General features: G+C 39.9%; 1 protein-coding gene across 1 annotated transcript in view; it reads left to right on the top strand.

The window, feature by feature from the left end:
* Positions 1 to 9,720, top strand: part of stxbp6 (syntaxin binding protein 6 (amisyn)) — a 42,999-nt gene extending 33,279 nt beyond the window's left edge. The window contains exons 3-6 of the mRNA XM_068339562.1: positions 861 to 991; positions 1,083 to 1,248; positions 7,192 to 7,349; positions 8,150 to 9,720. Coding sequence (XP_068195663.1) covers positions 861 to 991; positions 1,083 to 1,248; positions 7,192 to 7,349; positions 8,150 to 8,173 — 479 coding nt within the window. The 3' untranslated portion in view covers positions 8,174 to 9,720. The remainder of the gene's footprint in view (positions 1 to 860; positions 992 to 1,082; positions 1,249 to 7,191; positions 7,350 to 8,149) is intronic.
* Positions 9,721 to 13,899: the final 4,179 nt, after the last annotated feature.

Genomic DNA, 13,899 nt, shown 5'->3' with positions numbered 1-13,899 from the left:
AAACATAACTTTTGGCTCTGGGAATTAACAATCACCGCTGATTGCTATTTCGTCACCTTTTACAGACCTAGCGTATGTGACCAATTGAAAATGTTTTTAAGTTGATGCGGTAATACTAGTATGATTGGTTCCAGGTGGGTTTGTGTTGAATTCACTCTATACTTTTGTGTGTTTCTTTGCTCTGGTTCATTACATCCAGCTGTCATTTTTATGAAATCTTCTGGCTCCTTTTAGCCTTCTGTGTGACCTGAGACTTACTTTGATTACTCATGATAGTGGCTGTCTGATTAAAAATAACTTCTCAAAAAAGCTTTGAGAGAAATGATTGCCACTCTAATATTATATCTTCCTCTGTCTGTCTGTTCCACCCTGCAACCTCAGACCAGAACCTCGTATCCTAACTGCAGCTGTCTAAATGGATACGCAAAACATATCCAAACATACCTCACTGGGGAGTTTGCTCACTGAATGTGTCATGTGAGGTAACAGCCCTGCCTAGATATTCCAAAATTATTCCCTGAGAAAAGTGTGGCTCCCGAATAAATGGCAACCGAGAGGGATGCTGTGTTAATCTCAGTGTGGAAAGAGTGGATCATGAGGCAACTAACTAAAATTAACTACTGATAAAACTCCACACTACTTTATAGTTGTAGATATAGTTTAAACATGCCGACATGGTTGTGTTATCGTTTTTCTCTTATGTTTTATTCAAAGGGCCGTCCTTCTTGAATGTTGTGTGATTTAGTGAAAACATCTGGGCAATCAATTACTCAGAAACGTCATGTGGTGGATTTAGTGGTGCTAACAGTTCTTTGCTAAACATTCTTATCTGATTTGTCTTATTGGTTTTGATTTCACAGTGACGAATAAGAAGCCATCCCATGTATCCATCACCAAGGTCAAACAGTTCCAAGGATCTTCAGCCTTCGTAAAGAGGTCACAGTGGACCGTTGACCAGCTACGGCAGGTCAATGGCATCGACCCCAACAAAGTATGTCAGTTATAATCTTTAAATGTCTGCTGCTGGTGTAAAACAAATTTCTTTTCCAACCATTCACTCATTTATTGGTGTTCTAATCCAGGACTGTCCAGAGTTTGACCTGATGTTCGAAAATGCTTTTGACCAATGGGTCGCCGGTTCGGCAGGAGAGAAGTGCACCTTCATCCAGATTCTTCACCACACCTGCCAGCGCCATTGCTTGGCGCGGAAACCCGATTTCGTCAACTGTCAGTCCAAACTGCTGGGGGGTAAGAAGGTTAAACAGAAACACTGCTAACTGCCCGTTTGCCTCATAACACAGTGGATCAGTGATGCCAGACTCGCTGCTTATCCTCCGGTGCTACCAACCAGTGTGAATCTGATTATGTTGGATGACACCCACCACCTGCTGTGCATGAAAATGCATGCTTATTCCTCATACACAGCATCTGCTGAGTGCTCAGCTGAAGGGAGGTCAATGAGGAGATTTTGGTGAATGTATAAGCAGTGACTCAAAACAAACAGACGCAGATCGGCTGGTTTAAAGGGCATAAAATACAATTATTTTCCTTCATTTATGTTATCTTGTACTTCTTGTGTGAACCTTATTATTTTCAAAATTTTCCGCCATTCATAAAAGCATTAAAAATCAGTGTATAACCTCCAAAAACCTTTTTTAATTATTGGCATCCGGAACTAACCTCACCTTTTGAAAACCGTATTAATTTCACGCCCAACTAACAAGACCGATCAAACAAGTCAAAGCATGAGTAATTGCCAATTTATGTAGCCTAATAAAACGCTAATTTAACTTGCATAACTGCTCATTTCCTGGCTACAAATTATACTTTTGATACCCAGGAGGTGAAAACCCCTGGAGCTGGTCGATACTGTCCACCACAGGAGAGGATGCAGCTTCTTACGTTTTAATCAGATATTGATCTGTTTACCCGAAGCTCCATGTGGGAGAAACATCCAACTAGCTTCAACTGTCAAGGTGAAGCTTCAGGATGTATACATTTAAATGCAGCCGTATTAATATTTAGTTACACTCAGATTTCCTTGCTTTACATGTTTGCTGTGGGTGGTAACCCACTCTCTGCTCATTGATGATAATATATTTGCCCATTCTCATCATAATTCTGGTGCGTCGCCTTGACCTACCTCCTACAATGAAAACCATCTGCATTTTCAACTCGTCTAATGTGACCCCGGTGTGTACTATAATCTGTCTCTGTGTGGGCGGGAAGGGTAGAGGTGTACCGGAAAGCCGTGAACCCGGGGTTCTTCAGAGTAGGATGTGTTATGTAATGAAGACGTGACGTCAACCACACTCCTCCAGTTGGTCTGAGAAGTGTACCGGAGGAAAATGACTGGTTGGGCATTTGGCCCTAGTAGGTGGCCACGGTAACCCACCACCCCTTTGACCCACAGAGGTGTAAACTGTAATTTGAACACCAGAATCCATCAAAAACACTCTGGACTGCAGTTCACAGTGCTCATTTTACACAGTGTGGTAGACTTTGGAGTGGAAAAGAGGCAGGCATCTGCGGGCACACATAAAACGACACATCACATCCGTAATCTCTTCATTGGCTAGAGCATTGTTAAATTACCTTATAATAAGTTTACACAATTTCAATATTTTAAATACATGAAAATTGCATATGCAAAATGTGAGTTTTGCCCTTGAATTTCCCTACAAGATCACTTACATCATCGATCCAGTTATTGACGCCATGCTGTAAATCCTTTTGGGTCAAGTCATCTGGTGATGAAGTCCAGCTAGGAAGTGGAGGATGAAGTGTATGACACATCAAATAGAAAGAGAGGACGTGAGAGGATGCCGACCTGTTGTCAGCTCTGCCCACTCCAGTTTAAGTCTCACACCAGTGCAAAACAAAACTCATGACGCTGCTCAGGTGTGGGACCATAACTGTGGTGGACACAAACACAGCGCCTGGGGATTGTAGCCTCCAAACTGCTCACAAAACGGTAGATCATCTTCAGGCGCCACCGGGTCATTCCTAATAAAGTCACATTTGTGTCCCGGTTATGTTTTTTTTTCTTTTCTCTCTTTTATCCTGGGATGTTCTGATGCCAGCATCACCAGTCCGTGCTGATTTGTTTTCACTTTAATCTTCTGTTCCATTAAGGAACTTTTGTCAGTCATGAGGTTAAAGTCATAATTAGAGTGCAGACAGGAGGCAGCTCGTCTGGATCGCATCAGTGAGGAAAGAACAATTACACTGTAGTGTCAAACTGTCTCTTAGAAAGTAATTGGTTACTGAGGAGTTTATATTTTGATGTAAGAACATTTCAGTGAAACCTTAGATTGAATCTGACTGGATGTTATTTTAGACTGTCCATATCCGGGATTTATAATTCATACTAACACATTCTCTTCAAGAGATTTTTCAAGCTGAAATGTTGTTGAAGTGAAAGCAGCAACATTTGCTAATTGCCTTGTTGTCAATGTTGTTTCAGGCTGCTGGCCAAACTGTTACATAACCTGTCTTCAGTTTCTACAGCCTGAATTCATTACTTGACTCTAAACAGAAGTTTAAATCTCTGAGTCTAAAGCAGATTCATATAAACCCTCAAACTGAGGCAAACTCTGCCTGCAGTCTACACTAAATCCTCTGTGTGAAAGTTACGACCGTAGATCTAACAGTAACCAGTTTTTTGCATGACATTTACAAAAAAAAAAAAAACGAACCTCCAACGCTTAACCTGTGATTTAATCATCCAAAACCGGTAACACCCGCTCATCTCACCTCAAACCAAATCATGGATTTTTGAACATCAGAACTGACTTTTGATATTTTCTCATCGCAGAAGACGAAGCTGTAGAGTCAGTCTTTTTCCGTTGCAAAGTCTATATGAACAGAATGAGAAAAGAAATTGTTTCCCGCCTCGGTCGTCTTCTGAGACAAGGTAAGACGCTGCCTCAGTATACAAAGCTACTTGTACCAAATGAAAAAGGTTGTATTCTTCACAAAAAAACTTGTCGCGCTTCTCCAAACACAGAGGTGGTATTTAAATTATCTTGGGAAAGTTAAATCAGTTTTTTTTTCCCTATTCTGTACAGTTTAACGAACAAAAACTTTTTAAAATGTACTCAGCCTCCTGAATGGAAGGTTTATCTCTTAGTTTCCTGTGTTGCCAGAGATATGAAATTACACAAAGTCGACATGCACTAAGTTGGATTTGTCATTGGGTGTGTGGGGTGAGTGCGTGCCGAAAGGGATTTAAAATCTACATCCAAAGGTTGTGTGAGTTATGTTAATTGTCCTTGCCCATCTCTGTCGGAGTCTCTGACTAATACTGCAGAGGTAAATCACATTATGACCCACTGGACGCGGCGAGTACAGTCACAACGCTTCATTTTATGTGGTTTTCAGTATTCTGGACAGCTGGATGGAATTTTGATGGGAAATAATGAAGGTTAGGTTAAATGTTAAAGGTCAAATGAGAAGAAAATAAATTTAAAAAATCATCTACTGAATAAACTTGCTTTTCTCCAGTGGGTTGATCCTTCACCCCCAAAGTAAATTTAAATAACTGTTGACTGCACACGTACTGTACATACATACATACATGAGCGTGATTTAATAAAGCTCAAGAGCTGGGCACAGAGGGAGATTATCATTGTAAAATGAATATGTTGTACATATTCTATCTTGCCTGGTCTCTACTGGGGATTTTTTTTTAACTCTCCCTTTATGTTTCATAGATGACAAAATCAAGACCAATACATTCTTAATCAACAATGTAGTCAGTCAAGATGTTCGCTTCGGATTTGCCCTTGCAGAACAAATGGAGTTAAAAATCCAAAGTTAATAACAATGAACCTCTGAAGTAATATTAAAAACACTGATAACAGTGATGGCTGCTCGGCTCCACTTTAGGTTAAGAGTGACTGAGGCTCACAGATCGGATAACAATCATAGCACCACATAACATAATCTACTCCTACACGCTCCATTCAACTCCTGATGCTGCAGCTTCCTTCATGAACTCTTCAGAATGTCTCCACCCTGCCTTCTTTGTAATCACATCTTCTACCTGGGGAGCTCACGCTGCAGCCCGTCGTTGTTCTCTGAGAATGGAGAAGAAGAAGAAGAAAAAAAAAGGCAGCAGAGGAAAAAGTGGTGCGCAGACGAATAAAGACTGCATGGAGTGTAGGGGCGGTGAGGGTGTGGTTTTTTTTATTGAGGATGATGGGAGTATTGCTCCCTGGGCTCCTCCTGAGAAGGAAAGGATTAAGAGGAATCTGTCTGAAGGTGAAAAGGTCTCATCCTTTCTCGTCAAGCCTTTCAGAGAATGTTTTTTCTTCCCCCCCAAACGGAAGCAGAGCAGAGATGTCTTTTGGCTAATGTAAACCGCAATATATGTGTGTGTGTAAGATGAGGGTTTGTGTTTATGAGTAGTGTAGCCTGCAGTCTGTAGAAATGTTTAAATATTACAAACATAGGTCTTGTGTTTGTGCATGTGTTTCATTTATGTTGGTGTAAACGTCCATAAGGGGGTGGCCTCGGCACAGATGCATCTACACAGGAACCGCTTTAACTTTATCAAGTTAACGTCGTTCAGAGAAACACCAGCTGGCCTCGCAGGCTGCTCTTAGGCAGCCGAATAACTCACTGCAGCAGAGCTGTCCCAATGATCTGTCAGTCAGCCTACCTGCCTTTAATGCCTCAGTACATTTAGTCACTATATTGGAGTTTCCTGCAGCAGGAGATAGAATCATGCTTGTCAAGTCTGGGTACCGTTGGTGCCTTTGAGCTTTACTCAGCCCGTTTCTTCCCCTCAAATTGGTTTACTGTACAGGATGGATGAGGGTGGTGATAGGAACACAGTTCGAGGCTTGAATTATTTACCCTGGTTGTATTTTTGACCTTAGTACATAAACAATACAAAAACACAGCATCCTAGCCTCTTATAAAGTAAAAATTATCAGTCGTAACCTGTCAAGTGATAAGTGTCTGTTACTGATGATGTTTTGGAGGTTGGGGGGGGTGTTTAGGGGACCCCAAAATGATTGTTTACAATGAAATCTGTGTTGATCATATCAGATTTAAAATGTCCTTTGACTACTTTTGGGGAACCAAATGTTGCACTTGTCTTATGCAGTACGTAGAAACTTTAAGACTTATTTTGTCCCGTATATTAATCCCATGTATGCCATTCTGTCATCATACACATCTACATGAAATGACTATGCTACAGTAGCTCACAGGAGCCATGTATTGTCATCAAGGTGGAAGCAACAGGAGCGTCACTGCTCCCAGTCTGGTCCCCTGTGTGGGACGGAACAGCAGCACTTCCGACTTATGTTAGATTAATGGCTTGTCAGTGGAAACATCCACAGGGCTGCCACAGCTACAATGTGTTCTGTCTTATATCCACTGCTGGGTCCCCGAGGCTTTCTTTCAGGCAACTCATATTATTGTTTTATTACACAGTATTTCCCCCCCAAAAAAACAAAACAAAAAAAAGAACCAGCTCAGAGGCAGCACAAAGTTTAAAAATGAAGAAAATTTTTTTTTTTTGCTGAATGTCGACAGGAATTAAATGCTTTAAAGAGAGACATTGAAGAGCGGTAGCCTTCTTTGAAGTCTGAAAAGGTTAATTTCACTTGATCTTTACTTGAAGTGAACCATTATTGAAGCAAATGCATCAGTCATGCCTCACACATTGACTCTGATGGAGGCTATTTAATCACCTTCAAGGGGTTGTCCATTTTCAGACGTCTATTTACTAACGGGTCGTCTGTGATTTAGCAGAATCACACAAACGTTCCTGGAACAGAATGTGGTAAATCTTGTTGAGAAGGTTGATCACATGACAGAGGATGCCATTGCATTCAAGTTTATCATCTATTGCACATATAATACCTTACATATTTATATGAAAGGCTGGGTTAGCAACAACACACAGGCAGTTAAATGTTTTTGACATGTCTTTTTTTAAATGCACATAACTTCCTGACTGATCACCATGATCAGGTAGATGTAGTTGGGTGGTGAAAGATGTGCTTTTTGTTAAAAGTGACAGTTAAGCATGGGTAGAAGCATGTGTTCTAATCTCTCTTGCTTTTCATGTTCCACCATTGACACCAATGCTCAGGGTCACGGAAAAAAAAGTGTAAAAGAGACACTATTTCCTTTCCCTCTTGTATTTTGTCATCCAACCTTTCCTCTTTGCAGGTAATAGCATCCTGCACTCGGCTGCAGACAGCGTAACAAGCGCCGTACAGAAGGCCAGCCAGGCTCTGAATGAGCGCGGCGAGCGATTAGGGCGGGCCGAAGACAGGACGGCAGACATGATGAACAGCGCCGAACAGTTCGCTGTCACCGCGCACAAGGTGAGAACATGGAAAACAGGGTACATGACAATGGGTGACCCCCGGGGTTGCTTTATTACATGAATTTTAATACAGTGCAATGAAATTCTTCTGACTTCCAGTCCCAGGAATATTTTATCTTGATTTTAAATATTCAGTCAAAGGATGAGATCTTCTCACATCTTTTTGTCATTTTTTTTTTTAAATTTTGAACTTTAATTTTAGTCTGTTTTCTTATTAATGGGTTCCTCATCTTCCATCTCTGTTTGCATGGGATGCCTGAAAAGAATCACTCATGTTCCTTCTTGCTATTAGCTTCATGTGTGTTTTTTAGCCTGTCATTTGTCTTTGCGTTTTAATCAAAGCTGATGATGTCTATTGGAAGCAGTCGGCAGCCTTGCAGATGGATTAAGAAGTCTAGAAGAAGCCCTCTGCACACACTGTGTTTTTAAATCACAACCCAGTGCAGTCCTGAGAAGGTCACCTTTGCTGTTCTTCTTAGTTCACTGCTGCAGTCGTATTTCTACACTTCACTTTTTGACTACTTTGCTGTAGCAGCTCTGCACCACCTTAATCCAAGCCCTTCATTCCTGCACGAGTCTATACTGCCCCCACATGTTCCATCTGAGGATTTCAGTTCTTGCTAATAATTTTCCAGCCAAAACCATCCCAAATATATGAAGTTGCCTGAATAATTGAAAGAAATGCACCAGAGGTTCTATTAAATGTATCCTACATCTGTTCTTTATATTTTCTCACATCACCCACTGCTATTTGTATATATTACAATACTTTACCCTTTACCCTATTTGTTTCTACAGCTTGCCATGAAGCACAAGTGTTAGACCACTGCCAAACTCAGCTGTGAGTGGGGATCAACAATCACCAGTCGATTTACAGGAGAAGGATCTAGATTTTATTCTTTTTAAACATATTTTAATATAATTGGTCTTTGTTAACAATACTAATGTTATAATGTTTTGGGTTATTGCATTCTGGTGTGTCTTCTGATGGTGAAAGAAGAAGAGAGGAAACGCTTTATTACAGAACGTTACATGCCACGGCCATGACTGTATTCTACAAACGCATCTCTTCTTCAGACTCGCACTAACACACACACACACACACACACACACACACACACACACACACACACACACACACACACACACACACACACACACACACACACACACACACACCTCTCCTATCACACATGTAACACACACCTGGAGATCTCCTTGACTTTCTAACTCTGTGGGATGAAAAGACTTTTGTGAAGAAACACTGACTCAACACAAACAGGTATTTATCCTCAGCTCAACTTTTGCTTTTCTTCCTCAATGCTTGGACATTGCCTTCTTTGCAGCTGTTCTGCTCATCATTTCAAAATGTATAAAACAGTATTAGTCCTTTTTTTTAAAAAACAGGATTTCATGAACCACATACGAGACTGAGTGAAGTGGTTTTTGGTGGCAGAAATATAGAACAAGAGTGAAATGTTTAAGTCGTCTGTTAGATTTGTTTACTATTATAAAGCAGCCAAAACTATGTGGAATTCAGTTGCCAACATTTTTGGAAGTGTACTTGAAGAGCTAATTTTGAGAATCAGCTTTTGTGTCTAAGTTATGGGGATGGGGGTGGGATTCATTCAACCAGCTTCTGCACTGTAAAAAGCGAAACACATTTTTCCAGTAGTGTTGGAACAGGGGGTGTTTTAAAATGATTCCAGGCTGTGCTTTGACTCCAGCTCTGCAGTCATGTCCAATGGTTTCTGTAAAATTCAGTCTTAAGGAAAATGTGCTTATTGAATGAAAACCAACTAACAAGAGCAGCAACTTGTACTACATTTCCAGTCATATCTCTTACACTGTACAACAGGCTTCCTCATCCTCATAATTAAGATACTCGTTTTTTTTTACATTTTGAGTCTTATAATTCATAATGTTCCAATGCACAATTAAATCTTTCCAGTGACCTAACTGTTGCAGTTGTGTTTTATCTATCTATCTATCTATCTATCTATCTATCTATCTATCTATCTATCTATCTCTAATGCTGATTGATGTGCTATGTTTCATTGTATACTTACACACTGATCTCCGTTTTCCACAATTCCTATGAATGATGCAACAAAATCTGCTTTACAATCAAAATAAAAACATTCTTGATTCTTGCCTTTTTAAAATCTTGAAGTGAAAACTTGGTAACACAGTCTCTAAAGATCAATGGAGTGTTAAAGTTCTCAGTTTGAAGGGGTAAAAATAGAAATTTGTGTGTCTATATAGTAAAGTTGTACTGTATATAAAATGGTTAGATTTAAAATGTACACATTTTAAATAGTAGTTGGATATTATTCATTTTGTCTTTAGAATTAAAAATCGTCTGCATACTTTGCTTTCATATCCCATCTAGGTTTCAGTTAGTTCTACGTTTGTGTGTGTGTGTGTGTGTGTGTGTGTGTGTGTGTGTGTGTGTGTGTGTGTGTGTGTGTGTGTGTGTGCGTATGTTTGAGTTATTTATTACAGGTGGAAAATGTTCATGACTTACGAAGATAATGACGTTTTTATATTTTAATGCTGTGTATCCCTGAAAACAACAAATAAACATCACGCTTCCTGAAGTTATACTAAATGTGTCCCCATGACTTCAGATGTTTTTCCTTAAAGAAGATAAATTATTAGATTGTACAGCTGCTTTAGTTCTCTTGTTTTTCCTGATGAGATAAATGCAGCACATCTTGTGGCTATTTACATGACTAAAACCTTAAGAGTGTTAAAAAATATACAGGTTGTCCTCGATATTCAAACATCTGACTTACAAATATTTCTAGATACAAACAACCGCCATGAAGGGTGTCTTTTATGTGTTTAGAGGGTGGTACTCATAGTAGCAGCTGCTGAAATGCATGAAATATAGCTTTTAGTGCCATGGAGCTGGGGGAGTCAGAGCTTCATAAAAGCCCTGCTGCAGGACCTTGCTACATCACTCAATCTGCCAATACCTATAAATCAATCCTGCATCAATCCAGCATCCTTAATTGTCCAGCTTCTCTTTTACCGTCATAGCTCCTGTATCACTGATGACCTGTGTGACCACACTCATCACTCCTATCCTGCCTCACATCTTGAAACTTAAAGGTTATTTTCCATTTGTAGTGCTTGGAGCAGTGGAATAAAACGGTATTGTACAGGAAGGCAGCACTTCAGTTTCCACTCTACAACACAAGAGGGCGCCATAACTACAAAGACCCATAAATACTCAGCTAGTTTTATTGCCCAGTAGTTTATTGATTAGCTGAAGTGATTATTAGTGGGTCATTTCAATGTAAAGTTGGTATTGATCAGAGGATGAAGGTGTGAGTTAAGGGCTGATTCAAACGAGTCCAATACCAGTAACTGCTGCAGTAATTGTTTTGACAGTGAGAAAGAGGAAGTGGGAGTAAAGCCATCAGCTGTTTTTCCCAAGGTACAAATGGAAGAAAATGCATCACTGATGATATGTCGAAGGGTTATTTCTAAATATTATCAGTGAAATATAATCTACTATAATCTAGTATGAGTTAATACTATTCTAGTGTATTCTTGTCTTCTATAAGGAGTCAGTGATGATATTTTATATGTTCATGTTTGATTATAACAGCAATGTATAATTCTCATAAATGCATTCAGTCTCCACACTGAAAGGCTCAGGTAGAGTTCAAACCTTCCTATAAAGCTTCAATGCCAACCACAGCATCACCTGTACACCCACATAAACCTGGCTTAACTGCTGATTTATTTTTTAATTCAGATTTATTTCCTTATTTCTTGAGTGATCTTAGCACAAGACTGGGTGACATGTCTGGCCAGGAGTCACCTTGAGAGGTGCATTGACATTCCGGTCAGCAAGGGAGTCGGTGCCACTTCAGGAGAGCATCATCAGCCACCCGACTAACTACCTGATTGGCCGGCAGGCCTCAGGGCAACTTCTTTTTAATCTGTCAACCTCCACCCAGCTCAAGCACAGAAGCACCAAAGTAATTACAGGCTAGACCCAGGGGTGAGAAGGCAGACCAAATCGGCACAGCTCCTCTTTTACTCATTTTCACTTACAAATCTTTCCAATGATTTCTTAGTTGTCCCATTAGTCAGGACTGTTTTTTCCCTTCCAAAGTTAAAAGGTTGATGACCTCAGCAGGTCATAACCTGTGTCCCTCAGGTATTAAAGGAAGTGGGATTGTAAATAAACGTATGCTTTGGAAGTTCAGTTTTTCTATCTGTACATTATCAGGAAGAGGAAGTGTTGACCAGGAGTTGCCATATTTTTTGGTGATGAAATTTTTGGGATAGACATAAATGAAACACTGCAAACTAAATGATTAGATTATGTCAGAATGTGTTTGTGTCCAAATGATATTCTCAATGCACAGCAACTGAATAAAGAGAAGCATAGAAAAGCTTTAAAATGTTATTTAGATCAGTGTCACAACTAAAAATGTTAATTAAAATGAACCATATAAAGACAATAGCCAAGATGAAAGTTGTTGGGTTTTTTTGCCAGTATCAAAGGATTTAAATCATTTGTCATTTTCTTGAATGGACCTTCAGAATTCTTTTTCCAGTTTATGGATTTGGCAGGATGTTTGATTGCCTATTGTCAGCAGCATATACTGTGAATGGAAAGAGATAAAACTTTAACATGTGGAGGTCTCATGTCAAAATAACATCACAAAGCAGGAGTTGAGATGTGTAAATTAAAATTGAAATCTTTGACACTTCACCGCTGTCAAAGGCAAAAGGAAACTGGTACAAGAGAGAGGTTTTATTTTACAAAAAAGATTCAAAGGCAATAATTGTAAACCCAAATAACTAAATGGGGATATTGCTGGAGATAAACTCTGAAGACAAAGTGTGAATATAACCAACTGACAGACCCAACTTCTCGTTCCAACCCAATTAGCACACAAAGAAACGGCATGACAGAAACAGCATGAAAAGATAAACACTAAGAAACTTAACCGCAGTTAGCAAAGAGCGGATGAAGCTAATTTAAGGAAGTGGCAGCGGAAGACTGGTGGATCTTGGGCATCACCTCAGAACCCCACCCACAGTCACTTTGCAGCTGTACATTGCAGGGAAGTGCACAACAGCTGCTTGCTATAATTTCAGCCTCCCATTCTCCTCGCTGCCTTTGAGCTCCTGTGGAGTGTAATGTCAGCTGTGCCGGAATCATCGTTCATTATCTTGATAGGTATCTTCCTCACACAGTTCTCCGTCTCACTGTTACATTTATTAGAACGGATAGAATTGCTTTTTTTTTTTTTAAAATTTTAATTTTAAGTGAGTTTATATTTAGTGTAATTCTCTGCTATGTTTAGAAAACCACCCTGTAGTGTTATTATCATTGATCAGAAGAATATAAATGCCACCTTAAGCCCCCGCTGGAAATGAGAGCACTTTCTCACTGTAAGGACTGATGGGAAAATATCTGCAGTGACCCACTTCCCTCTGGACATTTTTATGCCATTTACTGTATCTTCACAATGCAGGTTGTAGAGGATTGTTACTAATATACAATAGAAACACTCGCTGTTTCTTTGAGAAAAAAGAACAACTGTACAGTAATGCCTTACAGGAACATCTATCAACATTTATTTTTAAAGCACTTTAATACATTAACAGACATTTCAAAGAGCTTTTACAGAAAGAGAAAACCAACAGTACCTGTGAATGGGGAATCTGGAACATGGTGCTTTTCTACAAAAGCTTCTAGTCAGGTTGAGATTTTAATACTGTGAAGGTTGGAGCATTTGATTTATATTTTTTTTCATACCTACCAAACAATTCAGAGACCAGAACATCATCCTGGAAGAGACCACAACCACATAGATAAAGATATTTCTTTAATATCTGATGTAATTGTTGAACAACCCATGTGGCTGATGCAGTATGATCATATCCTTCGGTGACCTCAGAAGAAGAGTCACCCTTCTTTTTCCTTACTCTACATATCCCACTAATTCACGAACGCCGCAGTCATCGATGTATTATTGACCACACTTGCTGATGTATTTCCCATAGATCTAAATTAAGACGTCACCTGAGCTGCCGTTCCTATTCAAACACCGACCAGCTGGAACTCCTCCCGTCCTTTTTCCACTGACAAACACAACTCATCATCAAGAGTGCAAGAGTCTCACACCATCATGAGGCGTCATTACCGATCGAGCAGCCGACTCCTCTGGTGTATCCAGCTGCTACATTACTGACCTGCCTGAAGAAACAGATTGGCTTCAAACAAGCAGTGACATGCAATCTTTTCCTCTTTGAGGGCACTCAGACCCTCACACCGTCACATGGGTGAGGCCATTATGTGAGTCAGTCTGCACCTTTTAGGGGTCTAAATCAACTCAGGTTACGTGTTTCGGTTAGGGAGGGCTATAGCTGTTATATCAGCTGTGCTTTCTATGGCAGCTTTAGAAGAGGCCTCTTATGTTAACCCAAATTAACGGCAGGAGTATTCCGTTACCAAATTGTGCATTGAGACAGAATCGCATCAGGAAAATGCCTGTCCTTTAATACAATAAAAG

This window comes from Antennarius striatus, chromosome 17 (assembly GCF_040054535.1).
Source record: "Antennarius striatus isolate MH-2024 chromosome 17, ASM4005453v1, whole genome shotgun sequence".
NCBI classification, from domain to species: Eukaryota; Metazoa; Chordata; class Actinopteri; order Lophiiformes; family Antennariidae; genus Antennarius; species Antennarius striatus.
Note: the sequence above shows the minus strand (reverse complement) of the source record. Positions and strands in the feature narration are given on the sequence as shown.